The 13,098-nt window shown below is 37.2% G+C and overlaps 1 protein-coding gene across 2 annotated transcripts in view; it reads left to right on the top strand.

The window, feature by feature from the left end:
- Wdr81 (WD repeat domain 81) overlaps window positions 1–12,880 on the top strand; it is an 87,612-nt gene extending 74,732 nt beyond the window's left edge. For both annotated transcript variants that reach the window (XM_083125414.1, XM_083125413.1), the window contains exon 22: window positions 8,696–12,880. In XM_083125414.1, the coding sequence (XP_082981540.1) occupies window positions 8,696–8,927 (232 nt within the window). In that variant the 3' untranslated portion in view covers window positions 8,928–12,880. The remainder of the gene's footprint in view (window positions 1–8,695) is intronic.
- The last annotated feature ends 218 nt before the right edge of the window (window positions 12,881–13,098 follow it).

The following is a 13,098-nucleotide window of genomic DNA, read 5'->3' as shown; positions in this document are numbered from 1 at the left end:
TTCCAGAATCATGTTAATTTGCCATGCTCTAATTCCCATAAGCTACCATCAAACCGAATTTCACTCCTCTGTCTTATGAAATGACGTTTTTCAATATGGCGTCCATCAACTTCCGGTTTTCCAGAATCATGTTGATTTGCCATGCTCTAATTCCCATAAGCTACCATCAAACCGAATTTCACTCCTCTGTCTTATGAAATGACGTTTTTCAATATGGCGTCCATGAACTTCCGGTTTTCCACAATCATGTTAATTTGCCATGCTCTAATGACCATAAGCTACCATCACACCGAATTTCACTCCTCTGTCTTATGAAATAACATTTTGCAATATGGCGTCCACCAACTTCCAGTTTTCCAGAATCATGTTAATTTGCCATGCTCTAAATCCCATAAGCTACCACCAAACCGAATTTCACTCTGTCTTATGAAATAACGTTTTGCAATATGGCGTCCACCAACTTCCGGGTTTCCAGAATCATGTTAATTTGCCATGCTCTAAATCCCATAAGCTACCACCAAACAGAATTTTAACTCCTTTGTCTTATGAAATAACATTTTGCAATATGGCGTCCACCAACTTCCGGTTTTCCACAATCATGTTAATTTGCCATGCTCTAATTCCCATAAGCTACCATCAAACCGAATTTGACTCCTCTGTCTTATGGAATGACGTTTTTCAATATGACGTCCATGAACTTCCGGTTTTCCACAATCATGTTAATTTGCCATGCTCTAATTCCCATAAGCTACCATCACACCGAATTTCACTCCTCTGTCTTATGAAATGACGTTTTTCAATATGGCGTCCATCAACTTCCGGTTTTCCAGAATCATGTTGATTTGCCATGCTTTAATTCCCATAAGCTACCATCAAACCGAATTTCACTCCTCTGTCTTATGAAATAACATTTTGCAATATGGCGTCCACCAACTTCCGGTTTTCCAGAATTGTGTTAATTTGCCATGCTCTAATTCCCATAAGCTACCATCAAGCCAGATTTCACTCTTCTGTCTTATGAAATAACGTTTTTCAATATGGCGTCAATGAACTTCCGGTTTTCCAAAATCATGTTGATAACATGCACTAATTAGCAAGATCTACCACCAAATCGAATTTCACTTATCTTTCTCAAAAGGTAAAATTTTTCAATATGGCGTCCATCAACTTCCGGTTTTCTACAATCATGTTGATTTGCCATACTCTAATTAGCATAAGCTACCGTCAAACCGAATTTCATTTCTGTTTCTTAAGAAGTAACTTTTTTCAATATGGCGTCCATCAACTTCCGGTTTTCCACAATCATGTTGATTTAATTGATTGATTGATTGATTGATTTAGTTTATTTTACTTCGCGTTTTGTGCCTCTTGGATAATTTGCGAAGATGGGGATGAGTGATGAAATGGATGAATGGACATTCACAAACAACCAAACCCGACCGTGATTCGAACCCTAGACCCTTGGCGTAGCAGCGCGATGTGCTAACCACTCGGCCACAGGGTCGGGCTCATGTTGATTTAACATACACTAATTAGCAATATCTACCACCAAATCGAATTTCACTTCTATATCTTAAAAGGTAATTTTTTTTTCAATATGGCATCCATCAACTTCCGGTTTTCCACAATCATGTTGATTTGCCATACTTTAATTAGCATAAGCTACCGTCAAACCGAATTTCACTTCTCTATTTTTAAAAGTAACATTTTTCAATATGGCGTCCATCAACTTCCGGTTTTCCACAATCATGTTGATTTATCGTGCTCTAATTAGCATAAGCTACCGCTGAACCGAATTTCACTTCTATATCTTAAAAGGTAATTTTTTTCAATATGGCGTCCATCAACTTCCGGTTTTCCACAATCATGTTGATTTGCCATGTTCTAATTTCCATAAGCTACCATCACACCGAATTTCACTCCACTGTCTTATGAAATAACATTTTGCAATATGGCGTCCACCAACTTCCAGTTTTCCAGAATCATGTTAATTTGCCATGCTCTAATTCCCATAAGCTACCATCAAACCGAATTTCACTCCTCTGTCTTATGAAATGACGTTTTTCAATATGGCGTCCATCAACTTCCAGTTTTCCAGAATCATGTTAATTTGCCATGCTCTAATTCCCATAAGCTACCATCAAACCGAATTTCACTCCTCTGTCTTATGAAATGACGTTTTTCAATATGGCGTCCATCAACTTCCGGTTTTCCAGAATCATGTTGATTTGCCATGCTCTAATTCCCATAAGCTACCATCACACCGAATTTCAATCCTCTGTCTTATGAAATAACATTTTGCAATATGGCGTCCACCAACTTCCGGTTTTCCAGAATCATCTTAATTTGCCATGCTCTAATTCCCATAAGCTACCATCAAACCGAATTTCACTCCTCTGTCTTATGGAATGACGTTTTTCAATATGGCGTCCATGAACTTCCGGTTTTCCACAATCATGTTAATTTGCCATGCTCTAATTCCCATAAGCTACCATCACACCGAATTTCACTCCTCTGTCTTATGAAATAACATTTTACAATATGGCGTCCACCAACTTCCAGTTTTCCAGAATCATCTTAATTTGCCATGCTCTAATTCCCATAAGCTACCATCAAACCGAATTTCACTCCTCTGTCTTATGGAATGACGTTTTTCAATATGGCGTCCATGAACTTCCGGTTTTCCACAATCATGTTAATTTGCCATGCTCTAATTCCCATAAGCTACCATCACACCGAATTTCACTCCTCTGTCTTATGAAATAACGTTTTTCAATATGGCGTCAATGAACTTCCGGTTTTCCAAAATCATGTTGATAACATGCACTAATTAGGAAGATCTACCACCAAATCGAATTTCACTTATCTTTCTCAAAAGGTAAAATTTTTCTATATGGCGTCAATCAACTTCCGGTTTTCTACAATCATGTTGATTTGCCATACTCTAATTAGCATAAGCTACCATCAAACCGAATTTCATTTCTGTTTCTTAAGAAGTAACTTTTTTCAATATGGCGTGCATCAGCTTCCGGTTTTCCACAATCATGTTGATTTAATTGATTGATTGATTGATTGATTTAGTTTATTTTACTTCGCGTTTTGTGCCTCTTGGCTAATTTGCGAAGATGGGGATGTGTGATGAAATGGATGAATGGACATTCACAAACAACCAATCCCGACCGGGATTCGAACCCGGGACCCTTGGCGTAGCAGCGCGATGTGCTAACCACTCGGCCACACGGTCGGGCTCATGTTGATTTAACATACACTAATTAGCAATATCTACCACCAAATCGAATTTCACTTCTATATCTTAAAAGGTAATTTTTTTTTCAATATGGCGTCCATCAACTTCCGGTTTTCCACAATCATGTTGATTTGACATTCTTTAATTAGCATAAGCTACCGTCAAACCGAATTTCACTTCTCTATCTTAAAAAGTAACATTTTTCAATATGTCGTCCATCAACTTCCGGTTTTCCACAATCATGTTGATTTATCGTGCTCTAATTAGCATAAGCTACCGCTGAACCGAATTTCACTTCTCTATCTTAAAAAGTGACACTTTTCAATATGGCGTCCATCAACTCCGGTTTTCCACAATCATGTTGATTTAACATACACTAATTAGCAAGATCTACCACCAAATCGAATTTCACTTCTATATCTTGGAAGTTAATTTTTTTCAATATGGCGTCCATCAACTTCCGGTTTTCCACAATCATGTTGATTTGCCATGTTCTAATTCCCATAAGCTACCATCACACCGCATTTCACTCCACTGTCTTATGAAATAACATTTTGCAATATGGCGTCCACCAACTTCCAGTTTTCCAGAATCATGTTAATTTGCCATGCTCTAATTCCCATAAGCTACCATCAAACCGAATTTCACTCCTCTGTCTTATGAAATGACGTTTTTCAATATGGCGTCCATCAACTTCCGGTTTTCCAGAATCATGTTGATTTGCCATGCTCTAATTCCCATAAGCTACCGTGAAACCGAATTTCACTTCTCTATCTTAAAAAGTAACATTTTTCAATATGGCGTCCATCAACTTCCGGTTTTCCACAATCATGTTGATTTATCGTGATCTAATTAGCATAAGCTACCGCTGAACCGAATTTCACTTCTCTATCTTAAAAAGTGACACTTTTCAATATGGCGTCCATCAACTCCGGTTTTCCACAATCATGTTGATTTAACATACACTAATTAGCAACATCTACCACCAAATCGAATTTCACTTCTATATCTTAAAAGGTATTTTTTTTCAATATGGTGTCCATCAACTTCCGGTTTTCCACAATCATGTTGATTTGCCATTCTTTAATTAGCATAAGCTACCGTCAAACCGAATTTCACTTCTCTATCTTAAAAAGTAACATTTTTCAATATGGCGTCCATCAACTTCCGGTTTTCCACAATCATGTTGATTTGCCATGCTTTAATTAGCATAAGCTACCGTCACACCGAGTTTCAATTCTCTATCTTACGAATTAACGTTTTTCAATATGGCGACCAGCAACCTCCGGTTTTTAAGAATCTTATTATTTGCCATGCTCTAATTCCCCTAAACTACCATCAAACAGAGTTTCAATTCTCTATCTTACGAATTAAAGTTTTTCAATATGGCGTCCATCAAATTCCGGTTTTCCACAATCATGTTGATTTTTCATGTTCTAATTAGAATAAGCTACCATCAAACTGAATTTCACTTCTATATCTTAAAAGGTAAAATTTTGCTTTATGGCGTCCATCAACTTCCTGTTTTTCTACAATCATGTTGATTTGCCATACTCTAATTAGCATAAGCTACCATCAAACCGAATTTCATTTCTGTTTCTTAAGAAGTAACTTTTTTCAATATGGCGTGCATCAACTTCCGGTTTTCCACAATCATGTTGATTTAATTGATTGATTGATTGATTGATTTAGTTTATTTTACTTCGCGTTTTGTGCCTCTTGGCTAATTTGCGAAGATGGGGATGTGTGATGAAATGGATGAATGGACATTCACAAACAACCAAACCCGACCGGGATTCGAACCCGGGACCCTTGGCGTAGCAGCGCGATGTGCTAACCACTCGGCCACATGGTCGGGCTCATGTTGATTTAACATACACTAATTAGCAATATCTACCACCAAATCGAATTTCACTTCTATATCTTAAAAGGTAATTTTTTTTTCAATATGGCATCCATCAACTTCCGGTTTTCCACAATCATGTTGATTTGACATTCTTTAATTAGCATAAGCTACCGTCAAACCGAATTTCACTTCTCTATCTTAAAAAGTAACATTTTTCAATATGGCGTCCATCAACTTCCGGTTTTCCACAATCATGTTGATTTATCGTGCTCTAATTAGCATAAGCTACCGCTGAACCGAATTTCACTTCTCTATCTTAAAAAGTAACACTTTTCAATATGGCGTCCATCAACTCCGGTTTTCCACAATCATGTTGATTTAACATACACTAATTAGCAAGATCTACCACCAAATCGAATTTCACTTCTATATCTTAGAAGTTATTTTTTTTCAATATGGCGTCCATCAACTTCCGGTTTTCCACAATCATGTTGATTTGCCATGTTCTAATTCCCATAAGCTACCATCACACCGAATTTCACTCCACTGTCTTATGAAATAACATTTTGCAATATGGCGTCCACCAACTTCCAGTTTTCCAGAATCATGTTAATTTGCCATGCTCTAATTCCCATAAGCTACCATCAAACCGAATTTCACTCCTCTGTCTTATGAAATGACGTTTTTCAATATGGCGTCCATCAACTTCCGGTTTTCCAGAATCATGTTGATTTGCCATGCTCTAATTCCCATAAGCTACCGTGAAACCGAATTTCACTTCTCTATCTTAAAAAGTAACATTTTTCAATATGGCGTCCATCAACTTCCGGTTTTCCACAATCATGTTGATTTATCGTGATCTAATTAGCATAAGCTACCGCTGAACTGAATTTCACTTCTCTATCTTAAAAAGTAACACTTTTCAATATGGCGTCCATCAACTCCGGTTTTCCACAATCATGTTGATTTAACATACACTAATTAGCAACATCTACCACCAAATCGAATTTCACTTCTATATCTTAAAAGGTAATTTTTTTCAATATGGTGTCCATCAACTTCCGGTTTTCCACAATCATGTTGATTTGCCATTCTTTAATTAGCATAAGCTACCGTCAAACCGAATTTCACTTCTCTATCTTAAAAAGTAACATTTTTCAATATGGCGTCCATCAACTTCCGGTTTTCCACAATCATGTTGATTTGCCATGCTTTAATTAGCATAAGCTACCGTCACACCGAGTTTCAATTCTCTATCTTACGAATTAACGTTTTTCAATATGGCGACCAGCAACCTCCGGTTTTTAAGAATCTTATTATTTGCCATGCTCTAATTCCCCTAAACTACCATCAAACAGAGTTTCAATTCTCTATCTTACGAATTAAAGTTTTTCAATATGGCGTCCAACAACTTCCAGTTTTCGACAATCACGTTGATTTGCCATGTTCTAATTACCATAAGCTACCACCAAGCTGAGTTTCACTTCTCTATCTTAAGAAGTAACAATTTTCAATATGGCGTCCATCAAATTCCGGTTTTCCACAATCATGTTGATTTTTCATGTTCTAATTAGAATAAGCTACCATCAAACTGAATTTCACTTCTATATCTTAAAAGGTAAAATTTTGCTTTATGGCGTCCATCAACTTCCTGTTTTTTTACAATCATGTTGATTTGCCATGCTTTAATTAGCATAAGCTACCGTTGAACCGAGTTTCACTTCTCTATCTTAAAAAGTATCACTTTTCAATATGGCATCCATCAACTTCCGGTTTTCCACAATCATGTCGATTTGCCGTGCTCTAATTAGCATAATCTACCATCAAACTCAATTTCACTTCTCTACTTGTTCTAAACGTAATGGTGCCTACTGCGCATGCCTCCTATGAACAGGTTGCCTGAAGGACGAATATCGACTTTCTGCGCAGGTCGTTGTAATTAGTATATTCTACATGAGCTTGTTAAACTAATTGTATCTATTGTTAATAGTTTGCCAGAGTGACGTCTTCGAAATTTTTGCATAGCTGATACCATTATTAACAAATTAATGAAATATAAACTAGATATTATTTATACATATTTTCCGGATAAATAATTATCCAGAAAGATCACGCATTAGTTTTTTCTAAAGTTATTATAATAATTTTTTTAAACAACGAAGTGTATATTTATCGGTATTCCATTTGGTGCTGTGGAATTTTGATTGACAGTAAACTTAATTCGGATACCCTCAGTATGTTATGATACGTACTGTAAGTTCCTGTTACAAATGTTACCCAGTTCATCCATTTCTATCCACGTACCGGTATTTTAATAACAAGCGCTGATCATAGTGCTTCAGTACCGGTTACCAACTTGTGGTTCCATTTCGTACCCGGTAGCTACCGTTCAGGTACAGTATATACGGGTACGATCGTACCCGTTCCATCCGAGACCCATTCCACTCAGTACCTGTAACGAATGGGTCGTTGAGTAACGGTACGCCTAATTTACCCAGGTTGTAGGTAGGTCCAATCTGTCCGGTACTGTGTGGAACGCCAATGCCATTGTAACGCATATCGATAGTTCCGTTCGTAACTTGACAGCGTTACAAGTTGGGTTACGTTACAGGTTCCTGGTTGGTACTTTATCGGTATCAGCCAAAAAGTTCATATCGGCCCATCTGTACTACTTTTGAACCCAAAATGTGCCCAGTTCTTATACCAAAATCTTGATATTTGACATGAGTCCTTAAATATTGTTTATCAGTACTTTAATGATATGATTTAAATTTAATATTGGTCCATTGTACTAAAAATGCTATAGAGCAATTCCAGAGGTAACAGACTTACATTTTATAAGCAGTTTTATTTGTATTTTGTTTTGAAAAATATAACATAACCCAGGAAATGTACAAGTCTTTCTTCTTTCATAGCAAAATTTCTTCAAATAAATTCTGCCATCACTATGTAAAAATAAATTTGAAGGTAACAGACTGACACAATTGGCTACCTAAATCTGGATTTTTTGAATCAAAGTTAGTGAAATAGTACTTGATGAGGTAATTTTTTACAGAGAAATTTTAGAGTATAGAAACAAATACATTCATAAGCTAAAGCTGTTTTCCTTTAAAACAATGTACAACACATTGCTCTTCACTGATACACAGCTTTGACTATCAAGGTTGACATTTTTTCTTGAATTGCTCTGTATATGTATATAATGTTATTCCTGCATTAGAGGGGTGTAAGGGGTGACCTTCCACGTAGTACACCCAAATGTCAACCTCACTTCCACGTCAGTACACCCTGGACTGCAGTCTAACGAGGCTCTGGCGACTGGCCCCATGGCCAGTATAATTTTGTTTGTGTTGTCCTGTTCTTTTGTCCTTATGTGTGCTGAGTGCCCCTTTACAGCCTCAGCTTTTAACAGAAGTCAGAACATTTTAAATTTTTTAGTTATGCAACGTTAGAGTTGTTATTTGTAATGATAAGGGGCTGGCCCCCATATTATATGACGGGAGCAAAATAGCCTAAGTGCTGACGCTCCCAAAATTTTAAATTCAAAATCAAATCAAAATCAAATCCTGCATTAGAGTCTAGACATTTTTTAAACATTTTAGGGGGCCTACAGAACCAGTGCATTGCCTAAACACATATGGATCTGAGTTAATCTCAGGCACCACAGCAAACAGAATAGGTGTTCACACGGCTGTGGATGATCAAGCTTCTTTCTCGTCTACTCGTCTAAGGTCAGACACATTCCGAGGTGTTCTTACCACAATGGCGGTGCTCCCGTTGAATCGTCTCCTGTTGTTAGGTGCCGACAGTGGGTATATTAGTTTACTATGCTAGTCGTATTTGTTTGTACTTTTTTATTGTATACATGAAGAATGGAAGAAACTGTAATAGCCACAAATGCTTTGTAGGTGTAGTAATGCTCAAGGATTCTGCAACAGTTTTAATTGTCTTCGTCAATTTTCCTGAACTTCAGCTTTAGTAAGGAAGACAAGAGTGTAATTGTTGATGATTCCGTGACATTAAAGATGAGGCTATTTTTAGTGTCTGTGAAGAATTGGATAAAGTAGATGTTCAAGCATCACTCAAAGTGTCAAAGGAAAATCTGTATTAAGGAGAATGTGCCTACATATTTTTCCAAAAGATATATATATATATTTACAAATATACATATATATATATTTTATGCTAACCAGCCTTTGTAATACTGTTTTTGTAGTCAATGAAGAGATGTTATTTGTGCAAAGCACATGTTACGGTTAAGAGTCATATACTTTTAATGTTTACCAGTGTATGTCGGAAATTGTGTGATCATTTTGTAATGTGGTAGCATAATATTACATTTTTTACTGTTTTTCTTTTAAAGGTAAAAGTGGAAAGATGGATTATGTTTATAGAGTTTTGTGCACGTGTGTTTATGCTGTGTTTTTTTTTTCTAGTTTATTTATTTTATTGACTTGTGTTTATTTGTCCTTACGTTTTCAATTGTGCTGTTATTGTGCTGTGTTTATGTCTGCAGGAACATACCATGGAAGTTCAATATGTCTGTTGATTCTAAGGCTGATTCATCGATTGCATTGATATACTCGTATTATATTAAAAATAGAGAAATATTGTTTGAATTCTTTCGGAGATCCCATTCTGAAATCTTCATGTTGTGTGAGGTAAAATGCCAGCTGACACAATCCTGAAATCAAATTATTGTGCAATGTATACAATATTCCAAATATTGTGTGACATAACCTTCAAAAATAAGATGTTTTAAAAATGTGATAGATTAGTCAATACTCTACCCCTACATCGGCCTTCATGGCATGGTACTATATGCACAGGAAACTAAACCTTACCTTAGTCAATACTCTATTGATTTATCTCTAATATTGATGATAATATGACAGTAGAAAACTTCTTACGTCACATGCCGGCAACATATTTTTTAGAGCACTAAAAAGCACATAAACAGCACAATAAAAAACACTAGGAGTTCTTCCGATGATGATTCCGAGATGGAATCGAAAGCTCGGAAGAACTCCTAAAGTGTTTTTTATCGTGCTGTTAAAAATTGATGATAATCTTTAACAATCCAAGATTTCTATAAATAGCCTTGAAATTAGTGTGAAATTCTGCAATTTTATTTTTTTTTCTAATTAACACATAGGTATTATTCATATATGCCATTTAGTACGTTAAATATGCATTTTCTAAGGCAAAAGTCATTATTGTTCCCCATTAATTATTGTAATTAATTATATGAATGATCCATTCAGATTTTTCATAGTGTGTCACTAATTTGTATCAATGTCGACAAACACTTCATATTGGTCAGTCCATAATACATAATCATGATCTAACTATTTGAAGTGCTTTAAAAATACTGAAATGCCTAAATATTGCTCTAAGTAGGACCCATTAAGAGTATTGTCAATGTACAAAGAGTGGTATTTGTACGCTGGCTGACATTAGTCTATGCTCAGTATGGAAAATGGAAGGTGTGTGTGCTGTATTTGTGAAATCAACTGCATTTCGGATTTCGTACACCCTTTGTTAGAAAAATTCTGGGACTATCACTATTCAAAATAAAATATTGAACATATCATGCAATGGACCCTGTCTCTTTCATAGTAGTCACTTCCTCTGTCAACACACTGTTGCCATGGTGTCGGAAGGTTTGGGAAGCAACTGGAGAGAGCTTGTTTTTGTATGCCTATCAGCTCCTTCCTCTCTGTCATTTGGATTACTGAAATCACCTGCCTTTAAGTGGTTTTTTTTTAGTCCGTAGAACATGGAAATCATGTGGAGTGCTTATATTTGGTGATCAGCAAGGAATTCTCATACTGGAAGAGCAGTGTGTGGCCTGGCATTATATTGGGGTGCGAACCAATGACCAGAAATCAGGAAATGAATCTCCTGATGCACTACAAAGGTAGTTGCATGGCAGTTTAATCTTATCCTGTCCACCGATCTCCATGGTAGAGTGGTTAGCACAACACACTATGATGCCAGGGGTCCCAGGTTCCAATTCCAACCTGGGCATCAGGTGTTCATTGTGTCTTTTTTTTTTTCAATTTCATCATATCGTCACTCATTCTTATCGTTGTGATTAGCCAAAAGTACCAGAAAAGCGACGCTAAATAACAAAAATCAAAACCAAAAATAGTATCCTTCCCTGATGATGTTGGGATTACACATGATTCAAGGTTACCCAGAACCTGGATCCTCATTTGCTGATGCCCTGCTCAGAACAAATCTCTTTTGTGCTATTCAACAGATGTGTTCCTATTAATGCTGAACCAATAGATGAATCGATTCCCACCGATACTAATACTGATTCTTTAAAATTGTAACAAAGGTTGTTCACAATATTGATTAATATTAATATGCAAGGCTACATGCAGGATTTTTTTCTCAGGTGGGACCATGCTCAATGTGGGGGAATGTGCGGTGATGCTATCCTCCAGTTAAGAAATTCTCATAAAGCAACCTCTCACTATGATAATTTGTATAGTATCCCTCCACCCACTGCATTTTCTCCATGCTGATCCATGTAAACTTTCCACCTGCCTTTCCCTCAAACTGGTCAAAGCACTGGGGGCAAAGTAAGATTTTATATCATGCCATTTAGTCATAAGAACAAGTATTTTACCTTTTGTTGTTATTATTTTTCTGCAAATAATAAAATCGAAATTGATATACCATGGCAATGAATAGACTTGAGTCCACTATTGTTCAAAAGAAGACCGGACTTTTGTTATATCTTGCGAACCATTGTTCGTAGCTAGTTCCGGCAGGTGACAACCTTCAGAAACACACTGTCGCCTGCCACATCACGCTACAGTCACCAGTAGCTCAGTTAGAGCCACTGAAGTAAACACATGCAGTAACCTCTTGTCGCGTCCACTTCACAATGAAGATGAAAGGCCTTGGAGCAGGTGTTTGTGTGAACTTTTGCTTCAAACTGGAGAAATCTTTTAGTGAAACATGGCAAATCCTTTCGCAAGCCTTTGGGAAGGACTGTATGAGCCGTTCGCAGTGCCATAAGTGGTTTCGGCATTTCAAAGAAGGCAGAACATCAATCGAGGAAGATTCAAGATCAGGACGACCTTCGACATCAACAAACAGTAAACACGTCCATGCTGTTCGATCCATTATTGACTCAAATCGTCGTTTGACTGTCAGAGTGGTTGCTGGGGAAGTATGCATCAGCATTGGGTCATTTCACGGAATGACTGAAAAACTTGACATGTATCGCATTGCTAAACTGGTGCCGCATCTTTTTAACTGACGACCAGAAAGAGAACCGTGTTCATATCAGTCAAGAAATGCTTGATCGTGCCAATGTCGACAAAAGAAAACATGAAAAACAACATAACAGGAGATGAAACTTGGGTTTATGGTTATGACGTGAAACCAAGGTGCAATCGTCGCAGTGGGTTTGGAAAGATTCACCTCGACCGAAGAAAGGAGGCATGAGTTGATCAAACATGAAGGGGGTGGTGAATTTTTTTTAATTTTTTTTTTAAAAAGGCATAGTGCATCATGAATTCGTTCCTCCTGGTTGGACTGTGAACAAGGAGCTCTACTTTTGAAGAGGGATGCTGTGCACAGAAGGAGGCCTGAACTGGAAAAACAAGAGTTGGGTGTTGCACCATGACAACACGCCAAGTCACACATTACTGCTTGTCGGCCAGTTTTTGACCGCTCATGGGATAACCATCGTGCCCCACCTGCATTACTCTCCAGACTTGGCTCCAGCGGACTTTTTGATTCCACAGTTTAAAAAAAACCTTGAAAGGATGTAAAAAAAAACCTTGAAAGGATGTCATTTTGAAAGTGTATACGAAATTCAGCAGAACATGACAACACAGATGAGACCTCTCCCAAAAAACACGTTCCAGGAGGCATCCGAGCAGTGGAAAAAATGATGGGAGCACTTCATTGCAGTCATGGGAGAGTACTTTGAAGGGGACAAGCATGTGTAATGTTGTAATTGCTGTAATAAAGTTTGTAT

Source organism: Lepisma saccharinum, chromosome 7 (genome assembly GCF_977018435.1).
Source record: "Lepisma saccharinum chromosome 7, izLepSacc3.1, whole genome shotgun sequence".
Lineage (NCBI taxonomy): Eukaryota > Metazoa > Arthropoda > Insecta > Zygentoma > Lepismatidae > Lepisma > Lepisma saccharinum.
Note: the sequence above shows the minus strand (reverse complement) of the source record. Positions and strands in the feature narration are given on the sequence as shown.